This window comes from Amia ocellicauda, chromosome 5, assembly GCF_036373705.1.
Source record: "Amia ocellicauda isolate fAmiCal2 chromosome 5, fAmiCal2.hap1, whole genome shotgun sequence".
NCBI lineage: Eukaryota > Metazoa > Chordata > Actinopteri > Amiiformes > Amiidae > Amia > Amia ocellicauda.
This window is the reverse complement of record NC_089854.1, coordinates 45,815,666-45,840,753: the sequence shown is the minus strand read 5'-3', so window position 1 is coordinate 45,840,753 and position 25,088 is coordinate 45,815,666. Positions and strand designations below refer to the sequence as shown.

The 25,088-nt window shown below is 41.9% G+C and overlaps 1 protein-coding gene across 1 annotated transcript in view; it reads right to left on the bottom strand.

The window, feature by feature from the left end:
* The window catches only part of LOC136750401 (anoctamin-4), an 85,876-nt gene that overhangs the window by 53,166 nt on the left and 7,622 nt on the right, over positions 1-25,088 (bottom strand). The window contains exons 2-4 of the mRNA XM_066705464.1: positions 16,093-16,293; positions 9,060-9,196; positions 8,089-8,247 (exon numbers count right to left, since the gene is read on the bottom strand). Coding sequence (XP_066561561.1) covers positions 8,089-8,247; positions 9,060-9,196; positions 16,093-16,156 — 360 coding nt within the window. The 5' untranslated portion in view covers positions 16,157-16,293. The remainder of the gene's footprint in view (positions 1-8,088; positions 8,248-9,059; positions 9,197-16,092; positions 16,294-25,088) is intronic.

Sequence of the window (25,088 nt, the reverse complement as noted above, 5' to 3'; positions counted from 1 at the left end):
ACAGATCTGGCAGAGGCTGGGACGAGCTCGGGTCGATCTTTTTGCTACAAAGGCAACGACTCACTGTCCTCTGTGGTTCTCCCTGGAGACGGGAGGTGTCCCGCTGGTTGTGGATGCCTTTGTTCACCCATGGCTGCAGGAACTGCTGTATGCCCCCACTGCCACTTCTTCCACTGACACTGGAGAGGATCGCCAGGACGGAGCTCGAGTTCTCCTGATCGCCCCCCCGTTGGCCGAGACAACTGTGGTTTGCGACGCTGGCACAGATGATCAGCACGGATCCATGGCAGCTCCCGCTTCGACGGGACTTACTGACTCAAGCAGAGGGACTGCTGTGGCACCCCAACCCAGCACAGCTGCAGTTGTGGGTCTGGCCCCTGAAGGCACCGTCTGATGTCTCTAGGGCTGCCTGCGAATGTTGTGGAAACGCTGCAATCGGCCAGGGCCCCCTCCACCAGGGCCCAATATACTTACAAGTTTTTCAGAACTGGTGTATAGAGAGGAATGTGGATCCCGTGTCGTGCCCCATATCGACAATCCTGTGCTTCCTGCAACAGTTGCTTGAAGAAGGGAAATCTGCATTCACGTTGAAAGTTTATCTGGCTGCTATCTCGGCATGTCACGATAAAATTGACAATGTTTCCCCGGGATCGCATTTCCTGGCAATCCAGTTTTTTAAAGGGGCAAAATGCTTGAGACCACTGATAAAGGACAAAATTCCAGCCTGGGACTTGGAATTAGTGCTGAAAGGACTGAGCGGTGCTCCCTTTGAGCCCATCTCCACAACGGAGCTCCGCTTCCTCTCGCTCAAGGTAGCTTTTCTTGTAGCGATAACGTCGGCAAGGAGAATTAGTGAAATTCACGCCTTGTCTGTGGATAAAGCCTGTCTGATCTTCTCGGTAAGCAACGACAGAGTCACTCTCAGGACGAACCCGGCCTTCCTGCCCAAGGTCGTGTTGGCGTTTCATATAAATCAAGCTATTGTCCTGGAGTCTTTCCATCCCCCTCCACACGAATCGGATGAGGACCGCAGACTACACACACTCTGCTTGGGCACCCAGGTACTTCAAACTGCTAGCCCTCAGGCGCCATGAGGCTCTGCTATCCTTGTTATTGTGGGTTTAGGCTTAGTCAGGTATCAGGACTCGCGACAGCTCTGGTATAGTCTTCCCATTAGGTAATGGCTGTCTTTCGATTTGAAAGGGAATGATAGGTTATTATTATAACCCCGGTTCCCTGAAAAAGAAAGACAGCCATTACCCTTCAGGGGTCGCTAGGCCAGACAACTTTCCTGATAAGAAATGGCAGGGAGCTGCATCAGGAGGAGACTTTTCACAGACGCCGGTGGTGGGTCTCTCCTGACAGCAGGGCCCCTATTGGGCAGCTTTGGTACATGTTTTCAATGATTGGCAGGTAAGAAGGTCTTCCCGTTAGGTAATGGCTGTCTTTCTTTTTCAGGGAACCGGGGTTATGATAATAACCTATCGTTATATATATATATATATATATATATATATATATACTGCCGTGTCGGGTGGGGCACATAATGGCCACCTTTAAGGACACTGTATTCCCCAGAAGCCCTGGAGGATGAATCACTCAGGGGAAGCACCTGACCTCCAGGTCTTGCCTGATTGGCCTGGCTCCTGCAGCACACCTTGTTTGTCGGGGGGACGTTTGAGTAGCCAGAGGGTAAATAAACATTGTTTATGGACTGAGACTTGACGGATTTGTGGATTGGATTGGTAGCTGTGTTTGTATATACGAAATATAATCTTTCACCAAACCAAACCCTGCCACTAATTATATACAGACGTGCTCACATTTGTTGGTACCCCTCCACAAAAACAAAGAATCCACAATTACCTCTGAAATAACTTGAAATTGACAAAAGTAACTGGCATCCACCATTGTATATTCCATATTTAATAGAAATCAGACTTTGCTTTTGATTTTGGTTTTCAACATAATATTGTAGATAATAAAACAAATGAAAATGGCATGGACAAAAATGATGGGACCCTCAACCTAATATTTTGTTGCACAAACTTTAGAGGCAATCAAACGTTTTCTGTAGCTCTCAATTAGATTTCTGCACCTGTTAACAGGTGTTAACTCTTCCTGAGCAAACTACTCCAGCTGTCTTAGGTTTGATGGGGGCCTTCTCCAGACTGCAAGTTTCAGCTCTTTCCATAGATGTTTGATAGGATTCAGATCAGGACTCAAAAGGCCACTTCAGAACAATCCAATGATTTGTTCTTATCCATTCTTGGGTGCTTTTAGCTGTGTGTTTTGGGTCATTATCCTGTTGGAGGACCCATGACCTGCGACTGAGACAGAGATTTCTGACACTGGGCAGTACGTTATGCTCCAGAATGCCTTGATAGTCTTGAGATTTCATTGTGCCCTGCACAGATTCAAGGCACCCTGTGCCAGGCGCAGCAAAGCAGCCCCAAAACATAACAGAGCCTCATCCGTTTCACAGGTATGGTGTTCTTTTCTTTGAAAGCTTAATTTTTTCGCCTGCGAACATAGAGCTGATGTGACTTGCCAAAAAGCTCCAGTTTTGACCCAGCTGTCCAAAGGACATTTTCCCAGAAGGACTGTGGCTTGTCAATATGCATTTTAGCAAATTCCAGTCTGGCTTTTTTATGTTTTTCTTTCAAAAGTGGAGTCCTCCTGGGTCTTCTTCCATGGAGGCCACTTTCGCTCAAAAAGCGACGGATGGTGCGAACACAAACTGACTTACCTTCACCTTGGAGTTCAGCTTGTATCTTTTTGGCAGTTATCCTTGGTTCATTTTCTACCATTTGCACGATCCTTCTGTTCAATCTGGGGTCCTCTTGCGGCCGCGCCCAGGGAGATTGACTACAGTCCATGGACCTTGAACTTCTTAATATTTGTCTTAACTGTTGTCACAGGAACATCAAGCTGCTTGGAGATGGTCTTTTAGCCTTTACCTTTACCATGCTTGTATATTATTTTTTTTCTGATCTCCTCAGACAACTCTCTTCTTTGCTTTCTCTGGTCCATGTTCAGTGTGGTGCACACTATGATACCAAATGGCAGAGCGACTACTTTCCTCCATTTAAATAGGCTGAATGACTGATTACAAGATTGGAGAAATGTGTGATACTAATTAAAGAAACTAATTAGTTTGGAATATCAGTATAATCCAATTATTTCTTATATTTTCTAAGGGGTACAAACAAATGTATCCAGGCCATTTTAGAATATCATTGTAGAATGAGCAATAATTCATCTCTTTTCATAGCTTCTTTGCTTTATTCTATGACATACCAAAGGCATGCCAGTATACATTGAAGAAACCCTCTTAAATTGACGAAAACGGCAGCGCAGGAGTTGTTCCTGCGCTGCCGTTTTCGTCAATTTAAGAGGGTTTCTTCAACATGATGCAATAGCTTTTAATTTCATCACTTTTCAGGAGGAATGAAGCATTATTTCAATGAGCTGTAAGGGTACTGAAGACTCTGTATAGGAAAGTTGAAGAAAGTGTTTTGTGATAATTATATAATGTTTTATATTAATACTAGCATTAGAAATAGCTTGTATACAAACTGAGCAGATTAGCTTTAGCAGGCTAAGCAAAAGGTCAACAAGGTTCATTTGTTAGAAACTCCTGTCAGTAATAAAAGATCACACAGTGCCGAAATAGCCTACAGCTGTTTGTTTAAAATCTGTTTGTGACTTAATTGTTTCTCCAGATAGGCAGGAACTGTTTCTGTTAATGAGCGATTGACACTAGGTAAATGACGACCGTGGGATCGCATCTTCCTAGTGCACATCAAAGACAGACATCTGCTTTTTGGATCCATCACCTCTTCATGGGAAGACAGATCATGAACAGACTCGGACTTGTACCTTCTGATTGGATAAACGACCATAAGATTTCCTATAAAGCTGCACTCATGTTTGTAAACATTAAGTCCTCACTGAAGGAATTTCCTGACGTGGGGCTTCCAAGCCGGCTTGATTAAAGTTCTATTTGCTTTATCTCAACGACTTCTCCACTTATTTCAGAGACGGGTTCTACAGTACCAACAAATCTGAGCATGTCTGTATATATATATATATATATATATATATACACACACCATCCAAATATTGCATTAATTACCAAGTATAAAATTAAACCATATTAAGGAACAGCCATTACCACTGAGATTTGTCTAATAGCAGGGAAGGATGACCTTGATAAAATCCTACTCTGCCACTGTCTCCTGGACTCCATGTTTCGCACATTAATAATGAAGTAATTAAATTCAAGCAGTAATGGAACTGTTAAGTGCAACCCAACAAATATGTTAACTACTTACAGTATGGTAGTTCTTGGGAAAATTAAGTTTGCTCTGGGATTCATGTTTCTGTAATGCCAGTAAGGTTAAATTGAACATGTATACTGTATGTCTAGCAATGCAGAATTTATCCATGTATTATTAGAAGAAAATAAATTCAGTTTTAGAAGATTATAACATTATGGACTATTTGTAGAACATGGTTTGTACGATTGTAAAATGCTTTTGCGTCTTATAACTCATATACTATTCTGGGTGATCCTGATTTTGTTTCAGTGCCATTATTACAACTGATTGGAATTTTCACTATTAAATCATATTCATCAAACATATTTATACATACAAAAAAAATACATACAAAAGTTGTCCATAATATTTGAAAAATTATTATTAATATATTTGCTGTGAAAACAATTCATTTTAGGACTAAAGATTTTCATAAAGCTCGCATCGGCAATAAAACCTCATGCAAATTGGTGCCAATACTGGGAGCAATTTGCTCCTACTGTTTGTTTTCCCTTGGCTTGATGTTCACTGTTCATACCGATCTGTATGCTGTGTGTCATTGAACTGTACAATGTTCTAGAAAAACAAAGGTAAAAATGATTCCCAAAAATGTTCACTGTAAGCTAAGGGTTTTAATACATTTTAGAGTTTATGGATGCCACCAAATAGCTCAAATTTCTATGACTAAGAATTTAGCATGTGACTGGAAAATGCACAGTTATTGTAAATGTCTACTAAATTTAATAGCTCATAAGTAAAGAATTTCTTCAAAAAATATTTGTCCTACTGCACTGATTTATTTAAAAAGAAAACAAATAATACAAAAATCAAACAATGCCTACCTATACTTTTGTGGTTTAGTTTAGTGAAGTACTAAAGCCAATAAATCTATATCAACACAAGCTTGCTGGGTTACAAGCAACTCCTAACTACGCAGTGGGTCAAACCTTACAAGAAATTACAAATAATTTAATGGAAAAGAAGGAACGAACTATTGAATGTCTGCATTTTTACATAACTAACAGCAGTCTTGTGAAATACCTTGGAGTGTATCATCCTGAGCAAAGGCTGTATAGTCAGTGCCTCAATAATTGTACTATTCAAGCAGTTACACAGCTCGAGGACTTGGGTGTAAACAGAAACTCTGTGAACTTTAGAATCGATAGTGGGAAACGCTTTTCTACACAGTTTGCCATGCAGGGCAGATAAATAGCTAGAGGCTATGCTAGGATCCCTTTGGTTATGGTGCTCTCCCATAATTCTCCTCAGTCTCTACGTTGTCACCGCAACCTAACACCTGTTTACCAAACAAGTGGGTAGGCGAAGCCAGAGCCTGAACGGTTGTGCAGGAACCGATACAGTCCCTGCAAATCATATATCAGTGATGCGAAAGAGCACACATGTGGGCAAACATCAACCTCAAACAGTCGCTTCAGATGACAGCAATAATACTGCAGGACATAAGCATTCTCGCAGATGGAAAACAGGGGAACAAAAGATATGTCCATTATCTCCCATGGACCCAGAAAGCTGGTTATAATCACAGATGTTGCAGCTTTTTTCTGACACCAGCAGTGCAATGAGGGTGACATCAGAATCGCAAGAGGATTCACAACAAAAGGCAATGAAGTGCAAACAGTAAGCAGATGTATACGGCAGAATTATGCCCCATTCTAGAACAAATGTATAACCTGTTAATTTGGTTTTCTGTAGAATCTCTGGAGTCTTGCAAGTGCACAGTGAACCAGTTAAAATGAGAATAAAAACTGGTTGGAATTTAATAATTGGCAATAAGGAAAAATCCTATGATGAAATTATTCCTGGAGAAGTTATAATCTCGTTGAAAGCATGGAAAGCAGATAAACTGGGAGTGGGTTATCTAATGAAACCATTCAACCGAACAGTTTAAGTGTTTAATCAGTACAATATATACTAGATGTGTACAAAAAAATTAGACAAAGAACGATTAGGAGGGGAAACAATTTTTGTATGCAATTCAGAAGTACATTCTTTGATAATAAAGTCCTTCCAAAGGTTAAGTGATTCACACCACTGGAGAGCTATAAAGCTTTAAAGTAAAACTGGACTCAAGGAGAGCATCTTAGAGCTTGCTATCAAAGGAGGAGCTATTCAGGGAGGCTTGAGTGAACCCTGGAGAACTGGAGGAAAATTCACTCACTCACAGGGCTGGAAACAGGAAAGCCCTGTACTTTTGCAATGTATTACAAAGTAATGAACCTACTAGGAACACTGTAGAACTGGGAAACCGAAGTCCAAATCAAGTAGTCCAGAGAAAGTTTGAAGGGTACATTCTATTTTGGTTGTTAGGCAATTCCAGGAAGGTTCTCTTCCTCCAATGCCAAATCCTGCTGAAAGGGCATTATTACACACCATTGCCCCGTTTCCACTGGCGTGTTTTGTAGACGGTTAACAATCTGGTGCTAGACGTGTCCGTAAGCGTCCGTCTCGCCCACTGAGGACATGATTCGCTTTCAGAATTGGAGGTGTGTGCTTGACTTGAGACACAGGGAAGAAATCAGATACATTGTGTCGGAAGATATAATCTCAAGTGCCGTGTGCGATCACTAAGAAATTAGTTTTATTAGCAGCATGGAGTGAAATCCACGTACAGAAACAATGACTGCTTACAGTTAATATCTGAGTCCATTAAACACTTGGATTTCACAGGACTGGTGCAGTGCCGTGACTAGTTAAAATAAACTGAAGGATAATAATCGGATCGGTAGCAGTTGATTTTATTAATATTTTATGAATAACTGGACGGTGTTTCAGGCTGTGGTTTTGTGAATGGTGTGCAGGACAATCCGCAGACAATCAGTATGAAGGCGAACACGATTCAGTTAACGTGTGCCCATTTACAAGTTAAATTAATGAATAAATAAATACAGCAGATCTGGGTTTCCCTCTAAAACATTAAGGACTGGTTTAATAAATGCGTCCATAAACGCCATGACTGAGACGTGCACACTTTAGTTCAATTATAACCTGCTATATTGTAGCGGGATGATTCATCGTTAAATGTGTGTATTTTGTTCCAACTGTAACTTGCCCTGGTTAAGGACGTCTGATAAGTAAATTATAGATAATACGGCAAAAAGTATTGTTTGCAGTTACAAATAGAAATAGTAAGAGTAATAAATTAAGGGAGTCATGCTGTGCCGTTTAACATACATATATACTAGCACAAATGATGACAATAATAATAACAATACATATTTGCTATTTAGTATTATTGTTGCACATGGAAACGTATTCTTATGGGAACATGCTTGTCTGAATATAATGTTGTCTATACACGTTTAGCTCTTCCTGATATCTCTTAACAGAAACATGTATTTATTATGCTGTTTACAATTATGTAAAGCAGAAAGAATAAAACAGATACAAAAGTCCTCTCCACGTCAGGCTGTGTAGCTCGTAGTGTTGTTCTCTGTCTGTTTTTAAAACGAAACACAAACCAAACACACAGTCGCTGCTCCTCCCACAAGAGGGACGGACTTCACAACAGCCTGGTTTTACAGAAAAAGCTCTGGGTCCTCAGACTCGTCCGGCATGGCATGGCACGGCACGGACGCTTAAGCCAGTGGAACCGAGGCACATGTTTTCATACTCACGCCTTTGCACTAAATTATGTGATACATGCATCTGTACAGTTAGTTATGCCCTATGCATCAGTGACACCCAATTCCAAGCTCACCCGTTTTTAAGAATGGTTAATGCAACAGACCAAACCAGTGATGATCACCTCTTTTTCCATTTGCAGGCCTTCTGCTCTGATATTGCGCTCAAAGACCTCTCGCTTTTCTATTTGTGGACTGGACTTTCTGTAAACGAGGATGTAATCAATGCGGCACTTCCCATCCCTGAAGAACAGGCCACTCGATTTACTCTTTTCTTTGACTCCCTGTGGAAAGAAAGAGAAAACGAGAAAGGAAAGATGAACAACACTTTTACCAGAAGGCAATAACAAACCATTTGATCTATATTCTTTGTATCAGGGTGTTACACACAACACACACCCCAAAATCACACACAATACAAATGTAATTCTCCCTCAGTGCTCCTGTCTCTTAGTACTGTCTCTAAGGTGATAGCTCTGTATAAGGATGGAAGGTAAATTATTAAATGGAACACACCAGACCATCATTAAATAATTAAAGACAGTGTAACTCCTTCAGAAACACAAGCAAAATCACCTTGTCTTACACAAATGTGGACTGCAGAAAGACATGACCACACCATATATTCCCTCAATTTTCAATATTGTTATAAATGCCATTTGTAACAATACTCTGAATTGGCTCAGACCTTTAATATTGACTGTTCCACATATCTTGACAATTGTGATTAATGAGAAGACTAGATATCATGAACTGAACAAAGCACATTTGTTTCCAGAGATGTGGATGATTAACTGTTTGATCAATAACATAATCACTTAATCAATGAATTCCTCTAATGTCACTCAGACAAAACAGTGCCAATATGAGTGTCAGGTATTTGATTCTAACTCCTACATTTAATCTACTCCTGGTTTTTCTTGTGTCTTTTTTATTTAAATTGGAAGGGGAATTTTGTAATTTACCACAGGATGCTAGGATTTTGCTCTCTCGAAATTAATTAACATTATCTACTACCCAAACAACCACCCCCCCCCGCCCCCCCCCACCCCCACCCCCACCCCCACCCCCACCCCTTGTGGGACACAATACTCACTTCTCCAGTCGCTTCCAGGTGACTCACATCCTCAGAATTGCTGGTCAGTGTTCCAGGGTGAAGCAGTGAATCGTCGTCCTTGGAGGGGCTGTTCACCCCCTCAGACTCGTCAAAGAAAATATTGACATCCTTAATGGCTGTGAAGAGCAGAGGAAAACGCTGATGAGAGGAGAATGGGAATGTGCGACTAATAACCTGAATGCTCCCATAAAAAAATAGAACCAAAAACTACTTTGGTTTTATTAAGGAGACAATTTTGATAGAACAACAGAGGGTTATTGCAACCACAAAGTATAATACTGAAGACAGGCAAGGTGGTAAAGACAGCAGGAAGCAAACTACAGAATTAATCAGGTGGAGAAGAGCTAAACATGATGAAGGGTATAAGACGCAACTGCTTCAACATTGATTTCATATTATACTAGAGAAGACAGGCAGGGTATTTATAGAGGGGTTGTGTGATCCTGATGGCATTGCTTGATTAAAATTGCTTGATTAAGACTTTCTTAACACATTTAGGCTATGACATATTTTGGTTCTGTTGAAAATGCTGTAAATATCAATTATCATCCCTGTTGGGCTTTGTGAAATGTTTGGGGGCAGTGGGGGTTCTAGACCATTTCAGCTGGGGGGCTGCGGTGCTGGGGGGGGGGGGTTTCCTTCCTTTGTCTGCTGTGCTTGCGGAGGATGGGTGCTGACGGTGTCTTGTCCACTGTGCTATCGGGAGGTGGGCTTGGGATTGCTGATGGTGTCTTGTCCACGGTAATAGCGGGGGGGGGGGTGGAATGCTGATGTTGTCATTTCCGTGGTGCGTGGGGGGATTGGGGTGCAACTTTTAATTGTTTTGATTGATCAGCCCCCTCCTAGAACCGGCCCCACCGTCTACAGTAGCATTATTCATCTGGAAGCAATGCACCAGAAGGAACCATTTCTGGCAGCTGGGTGTGATTGTTTTCTGAGCAGGTAAAGTTTATCTTTAGATCACTCATAAGGACTAAACTTTGTCTTCCAATTTTCACCCAATCAGAGTCTGAGTTTTTGTAGGTTTAAGTTTTGATTGGGTCAAGGCCTAGGTCAACATACATAAATTCCATTGAACCATAGTATTTCCTATACTGTAAAGAAAGTTAAAGGTTATATTTAGTGTTTACAATGTATTTAAATTGATTAAAATATCTGCAAAACACCGGGCTACTAATTGAAGGTTTTGTGATTGGTTTCCATCCCTCACACCAAATTAAAACTTCAATCCCTAGGCCAATCACAAATTTAGTTTGGTGAGTTTGGTCAAATCCTATGTCAAACAAGAAAAGCCTCCTTTAAGTGCTGGAATTCAGATTAGTGATTTGCAGCAGGGTCAGAGTTTGGATTTAGTCTGGTTACTCTGTTATAAAAAAAAAAGTAAAAAATAAAACAAACTCTTCACAGCAAAGTTTGGTCCATGCCAAGTTACTGAAAATAAGCTTTAATTCCAAACGTGGTGCTTATCTGGAGGCAAAGTGACAAAGCAAGCAAGTAATTGAATGCTGATAACTCAAGCTGGATTTTCTCTGGTTCAGAATGAATCTGCTACAGATGAAAAGATATTCAACACGCGTTCGCACAATTGAGTAGAGCACAGAGGCTCTACTGATTCCACCCACTATGGAGTCATTAGGAAGAGACTCGAGCCATGGTTATTTTATGGCTGTGCACTTGTGCATATTTGCTATTGTACTGGTGACTAGTGTGACAGTGGTTGCTTTAAAGGCTATTAAAGTTAAAAGGTATTGTATGGGAAATAACTTTATTTATTTTTATAAAAGTAGTGGTTCTGAAGCATTCTTGTTTGGTGCTGTGGTAAGGTCTGTGCACTGCGGCCTGGGAGACCTGGAGTCAGATCCCACTGTGGCTGCTCCATGAGCAGTGCTGTGAGAATAAAAGTGTAATTATAAGGTAGAATCCTCACATCCTATTAAACTGGAATATAGTACATTAGGGCTATTTTTTTATCTATTTTTTATCATTGTGGGCTATTTTTGTTTCAGTATTTAGTATTGGGTCTACTTCTTTTCATCATGCACACGTCATCACGGGGTACAGTTCATAACCGATTTGGATATTCATCAGCACTTTGCATATTCAGATTTTTTATTTTTTTTATTTACTAGATCGAATATTCTTTAATGACCTACGATTCCAAAACACTTTTATCAAATCCAACATTGACGACAGGTTTAATATTATTATTATTATTATTATTATTATTATTATTATTATTATTATTATTAACTCGTCACGAGAGAGAGACTGGGAGGATGGGGGGTGTTTAAGATATGGCTATAGCACAATTATTGATGCTTTATATTAAGTTAAAAAATGTATACATATTTTATTAAACTTGTATTCATCAAAATTTGAAATGCATTGTGACAGCCCGCTGTCTGTCACGGCACAGCTGCTGCTGACGTCCGCTGATGAGGTGCTCATGAGCACCGAGGCGATTGTGACGTCAGCGGCAGCTGTGCCCTGTCTATTTAATCCCTCTCCCTCGCCGACAGGGCAGCTAGCCGCTGAGAATAAGGAGCGAGACCTGCAACCCTAACTGCCCGGAGCCCCTATTTTGTGTGGCCGTTTGGTTTGTTTATTTGGCCCCTTGTGTTTGTCGTCTGTGAACCCAATAAACCCCGGACACAAACGGAACCCGAGACTCTCTCCCTCTTTGTGTCCGGCTTCTACATGCATATTTTACTTTGTACTTTATACAACATGAAGCGCTTTGAAATGAATCCGTCTGTCTATATCTGTGTACATCAATACAGAAAACGCGCTTTTCAACAGGGCTGTTTGTGTTGCATTTAGCAACCTGGCAGACGAGTAACATCACCTTCGATTCTTCAATTGTTTATCAAAATGTGCGCATATACATAAAGAATAAAAAAATAATAAAATTAACTTTTCGCAAAATAAACTGTAAAAAGGAGTATACATCGGACTGCACTATCAATGCAGAAATCGTGCTTTTCAACACTACAGTGCGTTACACTAATACAAAACAATTCACATTCATGATCAAACAGGTGACTGATCAAGGCATTGATCCAGAGGCCTGGGTTTGCAACGAGATCAAGAGTGAATTCCAAAGGAGAGTTAGAAACTTGCTGAGCCGATCAAGACAGGCTGAAAAGATCAGGTGCAAATCTGCTAATACAATGAATAATAATAATAATAATATTAATATATGAATAATGTGTGGAATATCACGTGTTTCAGGAATCAACATGATTATACACCGATCAGCCATAACATTATGACCACCTGCCTAATTTGTGTAGGTCCCCCTTCTGCCGCCAAAACAGCCCTGACCCGTCGAGGCATTGACTCCACTAGACCTGTGCTGTGGTATCTGGCACCAAGACGTTAGCAGCAGATCCTTTATGTCCTGTAAGTTGCAAGGTGGGGCCTCCATGGATCGGACTTGTTTGTCCAGCACATCCCACAGATGCTCGATTGGATTGAGATCTGGGGAATTTGGAGGCCAAGTCAACACCTTGAACTCGTGATTCATCAGACCAGGTCACCTTCCTCCATTGCTCTGTGGTCCAGTTCTGATGCTCACATGCCCATTGTAGGCGCTTTCGGCAGTGGACAGGGGTCAGCATGGGCACCCTGACTGGTCTGCGGCTACGCAGCCCCATACGCAACAAACTGCAATGCACTGTGTGTTCTGACACCTTTCTATCAGAACTAGCATTATCTTTTTCAGCAATTTAAGCTACAGTAGCTCGTCTGTTGGATCAGACTACACGAGCCAGCCTTCGCTCCCCATGTGCATCAATGAGTCTTGGCCGCCCATGACCCTGTCGCCGGTTCACCACTTTTCCTTCCTTGGACCACTTTTGATAGGTCTGACACCCCACAAGAGCTGCAGTTTTGGAGATGCTCTGACCCAGTCGTCTAGCCATCACAATTTGGCCCTTGTCAAAGTCGCTCAGATCCTTCTAACACATCAACTTTGAGGACAAAATGTTCACTTGCTGCCTAATATATCCCACCCACTATATACAGCTTTGGAAAAAATTAAGAGACCACTGCAAAATTATCAGTTTCTCTGGTTTTACTATTTATAGGTATGTGTTTGGGTAAAATTTAAATTTTGTTTTGTTCTATAAACTACTGACAACATTTCTTCCAAATTCCAAATAAAAATATTGTCATTAATGCCTCGGTTCCACTGGCTAAAGCGTCCGTTCCGTGCCATGCTGTGCCGGACGCGTCCGTCCACAGACGCGTCCCAGAGCTTCTTTTTGAAAAACCAGGCCGCTGTGAAGTCCGTCCCTCTGATGGGAGGAGCAGCGACTGTGGGTTTGGTTTGTGTTTGTGTTAAAAACAGAGACAGGAAACATTACGAGCGACACAGCCTGACGTGGAAAGGACTTGTGTGTCTATTTTATTCTTTCTGCTTTACATGATTGTAAACAGCATATTACACGTTTCTGTTAAGAAATATTAGGAAGAGCTAAATGTGTATATACAACATTATATTCAGACAAGCATGTTCCCATAAGAATACGTTTCCATGTGCAACAATAATACTAAATAGCGAATATGTTTTGTTATTATTATCGTCATCATTTGTGCTAGTATATATGCATTTTAAACGGCACAGCATGACTCCCTTAACGTATTATTCTTTCTGCAGATTTGTAATACAATACTTTTTGCCATATGTATAATTTACTTATCAGATGTCCTTAACCAGGGCAAGTTACAGTTGAAACAAAATACACACGTTTCACGATGAATCATCCAGCTACAATATAGCAGGTTTTGAACTAAAGTGTGCACATCTCAGTCATGGCGTTTATGGACGCATTTATTAAACCAGTCCATAATGTTTTAGAGGGAAACCCAGATCTACTGTATTTATTTATTCATTAATTTAACTTGTAAATGGGCACACGTTAACTTAATCGTCTTCGCCTTCATACTGATTGTCTCTGCGGATTGACCTGCACACCATTCACAAAACCATAGCCTGAAACACCGTCCATATTAAAATATTAAAATATTAATAAAATCGGCTGCTACCGATCTGATTATTATCCTTCAGTTTATTTTTAACTAATCACGGCACTGCACTGGTCCTATGAAATCCAAGTTTTTAATACACTCGGATATTAACTGTAAGCAGTAATTGTTTCTGTACGTGGATTTCACTCCATGCTGCTAATAAAACTGCAATTTCTTTGTGATCGCACACGGCACTTGAGATTAAATCTTCCGACACAATGTATCTGATCTCTTCCCTGTGTCTGCAAGTCCAGCGCACACCTCCGCTCCTGAAAGTGAATCATGTCCTCAGTGGGCGGGACGGATGCTTACGGACACGTCTAGCACCAAATTGTTAACCGTCCACAATACATGGACACGTCCGCCAGTGGAAACAGGGCATTAGAGCATTTATTTGGAGAAAATTACAACTGGTCAGAATTACAAAACAGATGCAGTGTTGTCAGACCTCAAATTATGCAAAGAAAATAAGTTCATATTCATGTTTAAACAACACAATACTAATGTTTTAACTTAGGAAGAGTTCAGAAATCAATATTTGGTGGAATAACCCTGATTTTCAATCACAGCTTTCATGCGTCTTGGCATGCTCTGCACCAGTCTTTCACATTGATGTTGGGTGACTTTATGCCACTCCTGGAGTAGTTTGTTGGCTTGTGACCATCCATCTTCCTCTTGATCACATTCAACAGGTTTTTAATGGGGTTCAGGTCTGGAGATTGGGCTGGCCATGACATGGTCTTGATCTGGTGGTCCTCCATCCACACCTTGATTGACCTGGCTAAGTGGCATGGAGCATTGTCCTGCTGGAAAAAACAATCCTCAGAGTTGGGGAACATTGTCAGAGCAGAAGGAAGCAAGTTTTCTTCCAGGACAACCTTGTACGTGTCTTGATTCATGCGTCCTTCACAAAAACAAATCTGCTCGATTCCAGCCTTGCTGAAGCACCCCCAGATCATCACCGATCCTCCACCAAATTTCACACTGTGGCGAGACACTGTGGCTTGTAGGCCTCTCCAGGTCTCTGTCTAACCATTAGACAACCAGGTGTTGGGCAAAGCTGATAATTGGACTCATCAGAGAAGATGACCTTACTCCAGTCCTCTACGGTCCAATCCTCATGGTCTTTTGCAAACCTCAGCCTGGCTCTTCTTTGCTTCTCATTGATGAAAGGCTTTTTTCCAGCTTTGCACGACTTCAGCCCTGCCCCTAGGAGCCTGTTCTGAACCGTCCTTGCACTTCACCCCAGCTGCCGTTTGCCATTCTTTTGTAGGTCACTTGATGTCATCCTACGGTTGTTGAGTGACATTCGAATGAGTTGCCGGTCATCCTGGTTAGTGGAGTGTTGTTTTTGCCCTCTGCCGGTCTGTAGCTTTGTTGTCCCCAATGTCTGCTGCTTGACCTTGTTCTTATGAACCACCGTCTTTGAAATTTTAAGGATGAAGCAACCCGATACTCACTGTATTCCTCTGCCAGTAAAGCCAGAATTGAACCTTTCTTTTCCTCACTCAAAACTTTCCTTTTCAACTCTTTTGGCATGGTCAATAGTTATTTTTTGATTCCAATTACGTTTAAGGTACTACTAGCACTGTTTTTGCCATCCAGCTGGTCCTATTGCAAGAGGATAGTGATGACCACAGCAGTCGTTTTTATACTTTTCCCTCATTAAATAAGATTTGGTTCAGGTGATCACCTAATCAGTACCTCATTCAGTAGAATGAGGTGTGCTTGTGTTGGAATTCAACAGACACTGGAATGGAATGGCTGCCACACATGTAGAGATGCTGATTTAAGAAAAACGTGCAATGGTCTCTTAATTTTTTCCAGAGCTATATATATATATATATATATATATTTATTTATTTTTCAATATCCGTATGGGTCCCTATGGATTTATTTTAAAGTAAACTTCTACAGGGATGGGATAGCCGAGGATAGTCCATGTTGGCTAATACATATGAGGGAGTGCCACATCACTGACCTGGGTGATGTGTTTTCCCATCAGTTGCTGCAGAGTCGGGGGACCCGGAGGAGGACTCTTCCATGTTTACTGACTTCCTGACCGGAGGTAGGGAGGAGTGCTGGGCCACAGACAGATGTTCTGCAGGGAGATGGCTCGGCACACTTCGTCTGTCGTGGTTTCGTAAAGGTTTTTCAGCCCCATTAATAGATGAACTTATACCTGGGAGGGGAAAGAAAATAAAAACACAGAGAGAAAACCTTTAAGTTGATCAAAATCAAACCATACTAGATGACTGATAACTCTGTGGTACTTGACTGAAAAGCTCAGAGGAAGAAATACAGCATATGTCTCCTTTCCTTTTAGTATTATATATAACATCTACCTTATACAGTGAGGGAAAAAAGTATTTGATCCCCTGCTGATTGTGTACGTTTGCCCACTGACAAAGCAATGATCAGTCTATAATTTTAATGGTAGGTGTATTTTAACAGTGAGAGACAGAATAACAACCAAAAAATCCAGAAAAACGCATTTCAAAAAAGTTATAAATTGATTTGCATGTTAATGAGGGAAATAAGTATTTGATCCCCTATCAATCAACAAGGTTTCTGGCAGGTGTCTTTTATACAGGTAACGAGCTGAGATTAGGAGCACTCCCTTTAAGAGAGTGCTCCTAATCTCAGCTCGTTACCTGTATAAAAGACACCTGTCCACAGAAGCAATCAATCAATCAGATTCCAAACTCTCCACCATGGCCAAGACCAAAGAGCTGTCCAAGGATGTCAGGGACAAGATTGTAGACCTACACAAGGCTGGAATGGGCTACAAGACCATCGCCAAGCAGCTTGTGAGAAGGTGACAATAGTTGGTGTGATTATTTGCAATTGGAAGAAACACAAAATAACTGTCAGTCTCCCTCGGTCTGGGGCTCCATGCAAGATCTCACCTCGTGGAGTTTCAATGATCATGAGAACAGTGAGGAATCAGCCCAGAACTACACGGGAGGATCTTGTTAATGATCTCAAGGCAGCTGGGACCATAGCACAAAGAAAACAATTGGTAACACACTATGTAGTGAAGGACTGAAATCCTGCAGCGCCCGCAAGGTCCCCCTGCTCAAGAAAGCACATGTACAGGCCCGTCTGAAGTTTTCCAACATCTGAATGATTCAGAGGAGAACTGGGTGAAAGTGTTGTGGTCAGATGAGACCAAAATCGAGCTCTTTGGCATTAACTCAACTCGCTGTGTTTGGAGGAGGAGGAATGACCTCAAGAACACCATCCCCACCGACAAACATGGAGGTGGAAACATTATGCTTTGGGGGTGTTTTTCTGCTAAGGGAACAGGACAACTGCACCGCATCAAAGGGACGATGGACGGGGCCATGTACCATCAAATCTTGGGTGAGAACCTCCTTCCCAAAGCCAGGGCATTGAAAATGGGTCGTGGATGGGTATTCCAGCATGACAATGACCCAAAACACACAGCCAAAGCAACAAAGGAGTGGCTCAAGAAGAAGCACATTAAGGTCCTGGAGTGGCCTAGCCAGTCTCCAGACCTTAATCCCATAGAAAATCTGTGGAGGGAGCTGAAGGTTCGAGTTGCCAAACGTCAGCCTCGAAACCTTAATGACTTGGAGAGGATCTGCAAAGAGGAGTGGGACAAAATCCCTCCCGAGATGTGTGCAAACCTGGTGGCCAACTACAACAAACGTCTGACCTCTGTGATTGCCAACAAGGGTTTTGCCACCGAGTACTGAGTCGAAGGGGTCAAATACTTATTTCCCTCATTAACATGCAAATCAATTTATAACTTTTTTGAAATGTGTTTTTCTGGATTTTTTGGTTGTTATTCTGTCTCTCACTGTTAAAATACACCTACCATTAAAATTATAGACTGATCATTTCTTTGTCAGTGGGCAAACGTACAAAATCAGCAGGGGATCAAATACTTTTTTCCCTCACTGTACATATATCAGTGTTTTTTGGAAGGTTACTTTCATACATCCAATTATTTTTGTTGGTGTTGTTGATCACATATGAATAGATTAGAGAAGTCTTTGTAATGATCAGCCAGAGGAAAGCAAAGTACACATAATTTCACTTCACAATGTAGTAACTGACGAAGTGATTTAAAAATATGCCTCCCAATCAGCTGGAAGCGTCATTCCGAATGAATATATTTACAGGGATGATTCACTAATGTATCCCATTCAATATTTATACATTATTTATGTTCTAACTAAAAACAGCAAAGGCCTTTCTAGCAAAGCCATTTTATCAGCTTTGGTGTTAGGTTGCAGACTTTATTCACTGTCCTTCATTTCAGCATAGAATGCCATCAACGTAAAATCCGCCAATTTTTGATCTTAATGAATCATCCGGATGTCTTTTTGCCTTTTCGGAATCAGGTATACAACAAGTAGCTGACATGTTTTCAGGAAAAAGTTGGTTATTCCTTTGTGATCTACATTTTTAACAATAAAGCATGACATCATACTCAGTTATTTAGATTGAGTTGTACACTATATGTGCAATTATTAATAATACATTAACAATTCATTTGAGCTGGGTTATTCTTACTGTGGAAATATGTGGTAACAATGCCAAATCTATATTTTAATTTTTTGCAAAATCCAATAGCACAGCCCCCCATGGATTTGCCCATGGATAATCTAGTACTGCAGCAGAACTGGAGAGATGAAGACAAACCACTTGTGTCTCCTGAGTTATGCACCTGCAGACCATCTTAATTTAACTGGTGTTAATGAGCTAATTTATAATTCACGCCTTCAGGTGGTGTTAATATGAGACAAACTTCAGACGGGATGTGGTTATTCTAATGGGAATTACATAGACCACAGGTTAATTTACCCCTTCTGATGGTTCTAGCAAATGACAGACAAGGAATGGTTCTTAGAGCCCTACAAAAGCTTTACAAAAATTTACCACAATGCCTGCTCCCTAAAGATGTCATGCTCAAGGACTTTGATGTAAGCACATGAAGATCTTGCTTAAAGCTAAAATGAATGCAGAGTAAAACCATAAATGTATTATCTGGACATTGATGAATGGTTGTGGATTTTTCTGATAGCATATACTACGTCTCTCAGGGTAATAATTATTTCTGAGAGCATAGAAGAGTTACAGTTCATGTCCCATTGTTGTGTCAGGTAACCCATGCATCACATCTTAAAACATGTTTATAGTACTGGCCAACTGAAATATGGTTATCTATAAAATCTAAAGAAAACAGTGGCTTCATTGGTTATATAGATCAATCAACATATATTTTACTTATGTGTGGATGTATGTGTGGTGCAGCTGCTAAATAGGCCTAAATCAATGTAGGTGGAAAATGGGTTTTATCAAAATACATTTCTCTGCAGTGCTATTGGATTTCTCCTCTAGGAAAACCCATGCAGTGTGCACAAAGCCTGCAAGGTACCTGTTGGTACACCCACAGATAACTACCGCAGAGATACCCAAAAGACCAATGCTGCAGAAATACAGATGGAAACTACCACTCACGGGAGAGTGAAAACATTTGGCGTTGTCCTTTGACAGTTGTATCAGCAACTAATCAATACAAAGGCTACCAAGCTAATAAGTGTTTCCCATTATGTAATGCTGCTAGGTGCTTACCATTGCTATTATTTGAGAAGCAATAAGACAGACCAAGTTTTATAGGTACAATGTATGAGCATTATACATCTCCGTTGTGCCCGTTAGAAAGCAATCCTCTTACAGAAATCCATAAATGGAAAACATTCTCTAAAGCTTGCCAAGGAAACAGGAATAATAGATTTGATTTGATATTAGCAGCTGCATTTGTCAACATTTCTATAAATTATATTGATGCAGAGGTTGGGAGTCAGAGTGAATATGTATTACTCCTACCCCCTGTATGTAAGTGATGTCATTTTTATAGGAGTCATTGAAACTTCGTTTTTTTTTATTGTGGACAAGTGAATGGGCTATAAGTAAGTCTTATAAATCATAGCTACCTACATTGGCAAGATTTAGATGTCCAAAACTGATAGGCCTTTAGCTGGTGAAGCTCAAAATCCTATTGACATGAACAGTTACAGTTTATACATGACCTTGTGTATTGTAAAGCATTTTTGCAGGAGGGAGTATTTGAGTTTTCTGCTCTATAAAAAGGGAAAATGACATCAAATCAATCTAATAAACATCTAATAAATTAAAGGTATAATTTAAAAATAATATTTATAGCTCCAGTGGCAGATAGGTCATGAATTTGGTGCGGTCTTTACTAATGAGTAAGAACAAGAAATATAAATCATGAAGGTTTCAAACAAAAGTCAAACTTTGAAAAATGTATCCATAATAGTTGGGATTTCGCTTTCCCTGTAAACCTAGGCATCAGCTAGGGTTAGAATATTCCTTCATGAGATGAGTGCTGTGGTGGATTCAGTGTAGGTTCACATTTTGGTGTTGGCTAGGGATGGGCTTCTGGGTTATTGTTTGTGCTCACGATGGGGTAGGTATTGCGTTGATATAATACAACAGTATTAATTAGTAAGGTATAGAGTAAAATCGAAGTGTCTGGTGCCAGAGTATTACATTTGGAAATGAAGTCTCAGAAAATTATGTATTTGTAATTCAAAGTGAAGACCACTATGGGATCATTACGGGGAGATTTGAACTGTAGGATTCTCAGCACTAGGATGCCGACTTCATCTCCGCCTTCGCCTCCCACCAGTCACAGGATTTCCTCGCTCTCACCGAGACATGGATTTCCCCAGACAACTCTACCACCCCTGCTGCCTTATCCTCTCTGTTCGTCCTGTCCCACTCCCCTCGGCGGGTGGGGAGGAGGAACAGGGCTCCTGATCTCCCCTTCTCTCCTCTTCTCTGTCCCCCCCTCTCTCTCCTCTATCACAACCCACAGCTTTGAATTCCATGCAGTGGAAATCACCTCTCCCGCTCACCTCTTCCTTCTAGTTCTCTACCGTCCACCTGGTCCACTCACCTCCTTCCTGGATGAACTTGACTTTCTTCTCTCCTCCCTCCCCTCGCTGTCCTCACCTACCATCCTCCTGGGAGACTTCAACATCCACCTCTCCAACCCTTCCCACTGTGCCAGACTTCTTCCTCTCCTTCACTCCTTTAACTTCTCTCTCTCCCCATCTCCCCCTACTCACAGGGCTGGCCGCCAGCTAGACCTCATCTTCTCTAGAGGCTGCTCCCCTTCAACACTCTCCGTGACACCCATGGACATCTCAGACCACCACTTAATCTCCTTCTCCCTTTCCCTCCCCACTCCACCCACTCCCTCTGTCACCTTCCACCGTAATCTCCGCTCTGTTTCCCCCTCCACCCTTGCTTCCACTGCCCTCACTCTCTTACCTTCCATTGACTGTTTTTCCCATCTATCTGTCAACTGTGCTACCTCCTCTTTGTTCTCCTCACTCACCTCCTCCCTTGACTCTCTCTGTCCTCTCACGTCTCGTCCTGCCCGTCCCTCCCCTCCTCAGCATTGGCTCTCTGCTGTTCTCCGCTCAACCCGAACTAGTCTGCGTGCCGTCGAACAGAAGTGGAAAAGGACCAACCTCCCAGCTGCCCTCGAAGTCTACCACTCTCTACTGTCTACATTCTCCTCCTCACTCACCTCGGCCAAGAAGTCTTACTTCCAATCACTCTTCGAATCCACTGTCAACAACCCCCGCAAACTCTTCTCCACCTTCTCCTCCCTCTTTGCCCCCCCCTCCTCCCTCATGTCTCACTGCTGATGATTTCGCCTCCTTCATCTCCTCCAAGATTGTAGACATCCGCAGGCTCTTCAACAGTCCCCCCTCCTCTCCCATCACACCCAAACCTCCCACCGATCAACTCCAAGCGACCGCTCCCGATCTTCCCCCCTTCATCTCCTCCCTCCTCAACTCCTCACTCCTCTCTGGCTGTTTCCCCTCTGCATTTAAACAAGCTGCTGTCATCCCACTCCTCAAGAAACCAACCCTTGATGCCACCTCTCCACAGAACTACCGCCCTGTCTCCCTACTCCCCTTCCTCTCCAAGACTCTAGAGCGGGCGGTCCACCGTCAGCTCTCTGCCTTTCTGTCCCATCACTCACTCCTTGATCCTCTGCAATCCGCCTTCCGCACAGCTCACTCCACTGAGATGGCTCTCCTGGCAGTCACTGACTGCCTCAGCTGTGCTCGGGCGGCCTCCCTCTCCTCAGTCCTCATCCTCCTTGACCTCTCCGCAGCATTTGACACCGTCGATCACTCTATCCTCCTCTCCTGCCTCGCTGACCTTGGAATCTCTGGGAATGCTATCACCTGGTTCTCCTCCTACCTCAGCGACCGGACCTACCAAGTAACATGGCAAGGTTCCTCATCCACCCACCAACCTCTCCTCACAGGCGTTCCCCAAGGCTCCGTCCTGGGTCCGCTCCTGTTCTCTCTCTACACTTGCTCCCTGGGCCCCCTCATCACATCCCATGGTTTCTCCTACCACTTCTACGCTGATGATGCCCAGATCTTCCTGTCTTTTCCCTTTTCTGACCCTATCATCCCCTCTCGCATCTCATCCTGCTTGTCTGCTATCTCCTGCTATATGGATGCACTCACACCACCTCAAGCTCAACCTCTCCAAATCGGATCTCCTCTTTTTCCCCCACTCTTCCTCACCTTCTGCTGATCTCCCTATCTCGATCCCCTTGGAATCCACCACACTCTCTCCTTCTTCTTCCACTAAAAATCTCGGAGTCACCCTCGATCCTGCACTCTCCTACACCCAGCACATCACCACGCTGACTCGCACCTGCAGATTCTTCCTGAGCAACATACGCCAAATCCATCCCTTCCTCACCGACTACTCGGTGCAGCTGCTCGTCCAGTCACTGGTCCTCTCCCGCCTGGACTACTGCAACTCCCTCCTGGCCAGCCTACCTGCAACTACTACCCGCTCGCTCCAGCTCATCCAGAACTCTGTGGCTCATCTGATATTCTCTCTGCCATGATTCGCACACGCTACTCCACTACTCTGCTCCCTCCACTGGCTCCCAATACCAGCACGCATTCAGTTCAAGTCATTGACCCTCACCTACCACTGTCTCAACTACACTGCACCAATTTACCTTCAGACACTCGTCTCTCCATACATCCCCTCCAGACCACTGCGGTCTTCCAGTGCCAGAAGACTAACACTACCTCCTCTCAACTACCCTTCCTCCAGAGCCCGCTCCTTCTCATCCCTGGCCCCTAAATGGTGGAACAACCTTCCCACCGAAGTCAAAACAGCAGAGTCCTTGACCTTCTTCCAGTGCTTACTCAAGACGCATCTTGTCAGACAGTACTTGTAATATTAGTCCTTTTAATCCCCGTTAGATAGCACTTCACAGAGTTGTATTATGCTTCTTGCATTTTTGATTGTTTTCCTCCTAGCTCCCTTTCCCGTATCCCTTGACTGTGACCCTACATCTTGACAGCATTTAGCTTTTACTGTCCAGGATGTATGACCTCACTTACTGTACTTGCCTGTGTAAATTGAAAGTTGTACAATGTATTATATTTTGAATTGCTATGTTTTATGTAAATTGAATTTGTAATGTTTGATGCCTTTACTTAACTGTATTTTTGCAATTTGTTTTGCACTTATGTTGAAAGTCACCCTGGATAAGGGCATCTGCCAAGAAATAAAAATAATAATAATAATAATAATAATAATAATAATAATAATGCCTCAGAGTAGCATGACATTTAATTCAGTCACAAACTCAGAACTATCCCTGGATTGATCAAATGTTGTTGTGTTTTCCCCCCATAAAATACTTTATACACCACAGAATAAATTGCAACAGGTATCAGGTATTTTAAAGTTATATTAAAGTTGAAATATCTTCACATTAAAGTTTGGCTTAAATGCTATAGATTTAGGTTGAATGGGAAACTATTACATCATACTGGCACGGATTTCATTGGTGATTGTGTGCTTTTTTTCTTGCACGGTGGTATGACTCAATATGTCTGAGGCATTCCCTTAAACACACCGATATATTAAATACGGGATACGAAAAGACCAATGTGGCAACAGAGGCTGGCCCTCATGGTTTGCCAATGGTAAACCACAGTGATTTCCCTCGTGTTGCTGACGCTGTACCCCCCCACCCCCCCGGGATCTGCTTGGGAAATACCCTGCGGAAGCCAGCGGAGAAATGGATGAGATGCACTTTCACACACAATTGATTTTCTGACAAACCCCAGGACCAAATTTAATTTTACCTCCAATGATGCTAAACCAGAGCACAGTGCTGTGTGAGGGGGGGTTTAGTATGTTGGAAAAAGCAGGCTAAATGGTAGGCAGCATTTTATTTCAGTCGAGTTCACTTCTTTAGATCATGCCTGCAATAACTTCCATGTCTCTAACCTTCAATAGGCTAGTTTAGGTTTAGTTCTACCCAGCATGCATTTCTGTCACTGTGCATCTTGATGTTCCACAGCAAATCCTCACAGGAATGTTTGAGAAAGATTTAAAATGAGTTTACAAATAAATACATAATTAAAACAACTCAATTATGTTAAATGTCCACACCAAACATTTTTATTATTGGATTATTCTTATTAAACTGGGCCCAGGAAAGAACACATTTCTTCTTAACTACTTAAATTCCCAGAATGAAGAGTCAGAGATAGCAGAGCATTTTACAGTGAAAGAGAAAATTTGCCCTCCTCCATAAAATATATTTGACTTTCAGTTTGGAAGTTAAATGAATGATATTAACACAACATTATCCTTATTATGAAGTAAATATGTTATTCCAATTCTTATTGTCATTTGATTTAACAGGTGCACATGGCAAACCTTAAAAACTAAAACAGAACTGAAATATCTCCTCAAAGCCAACATTTGGTTCTTGGTTTAAGCAGAATTACAGAAAATATTTGAAATTCAGATCAAAGATGGGGGTGAGAAGTAGCTCAAACATGACTGCTGACTGGGCAGAAACATTTCTTACAGTTTTTTAATTTTTTAAGTTAATTTAATTGA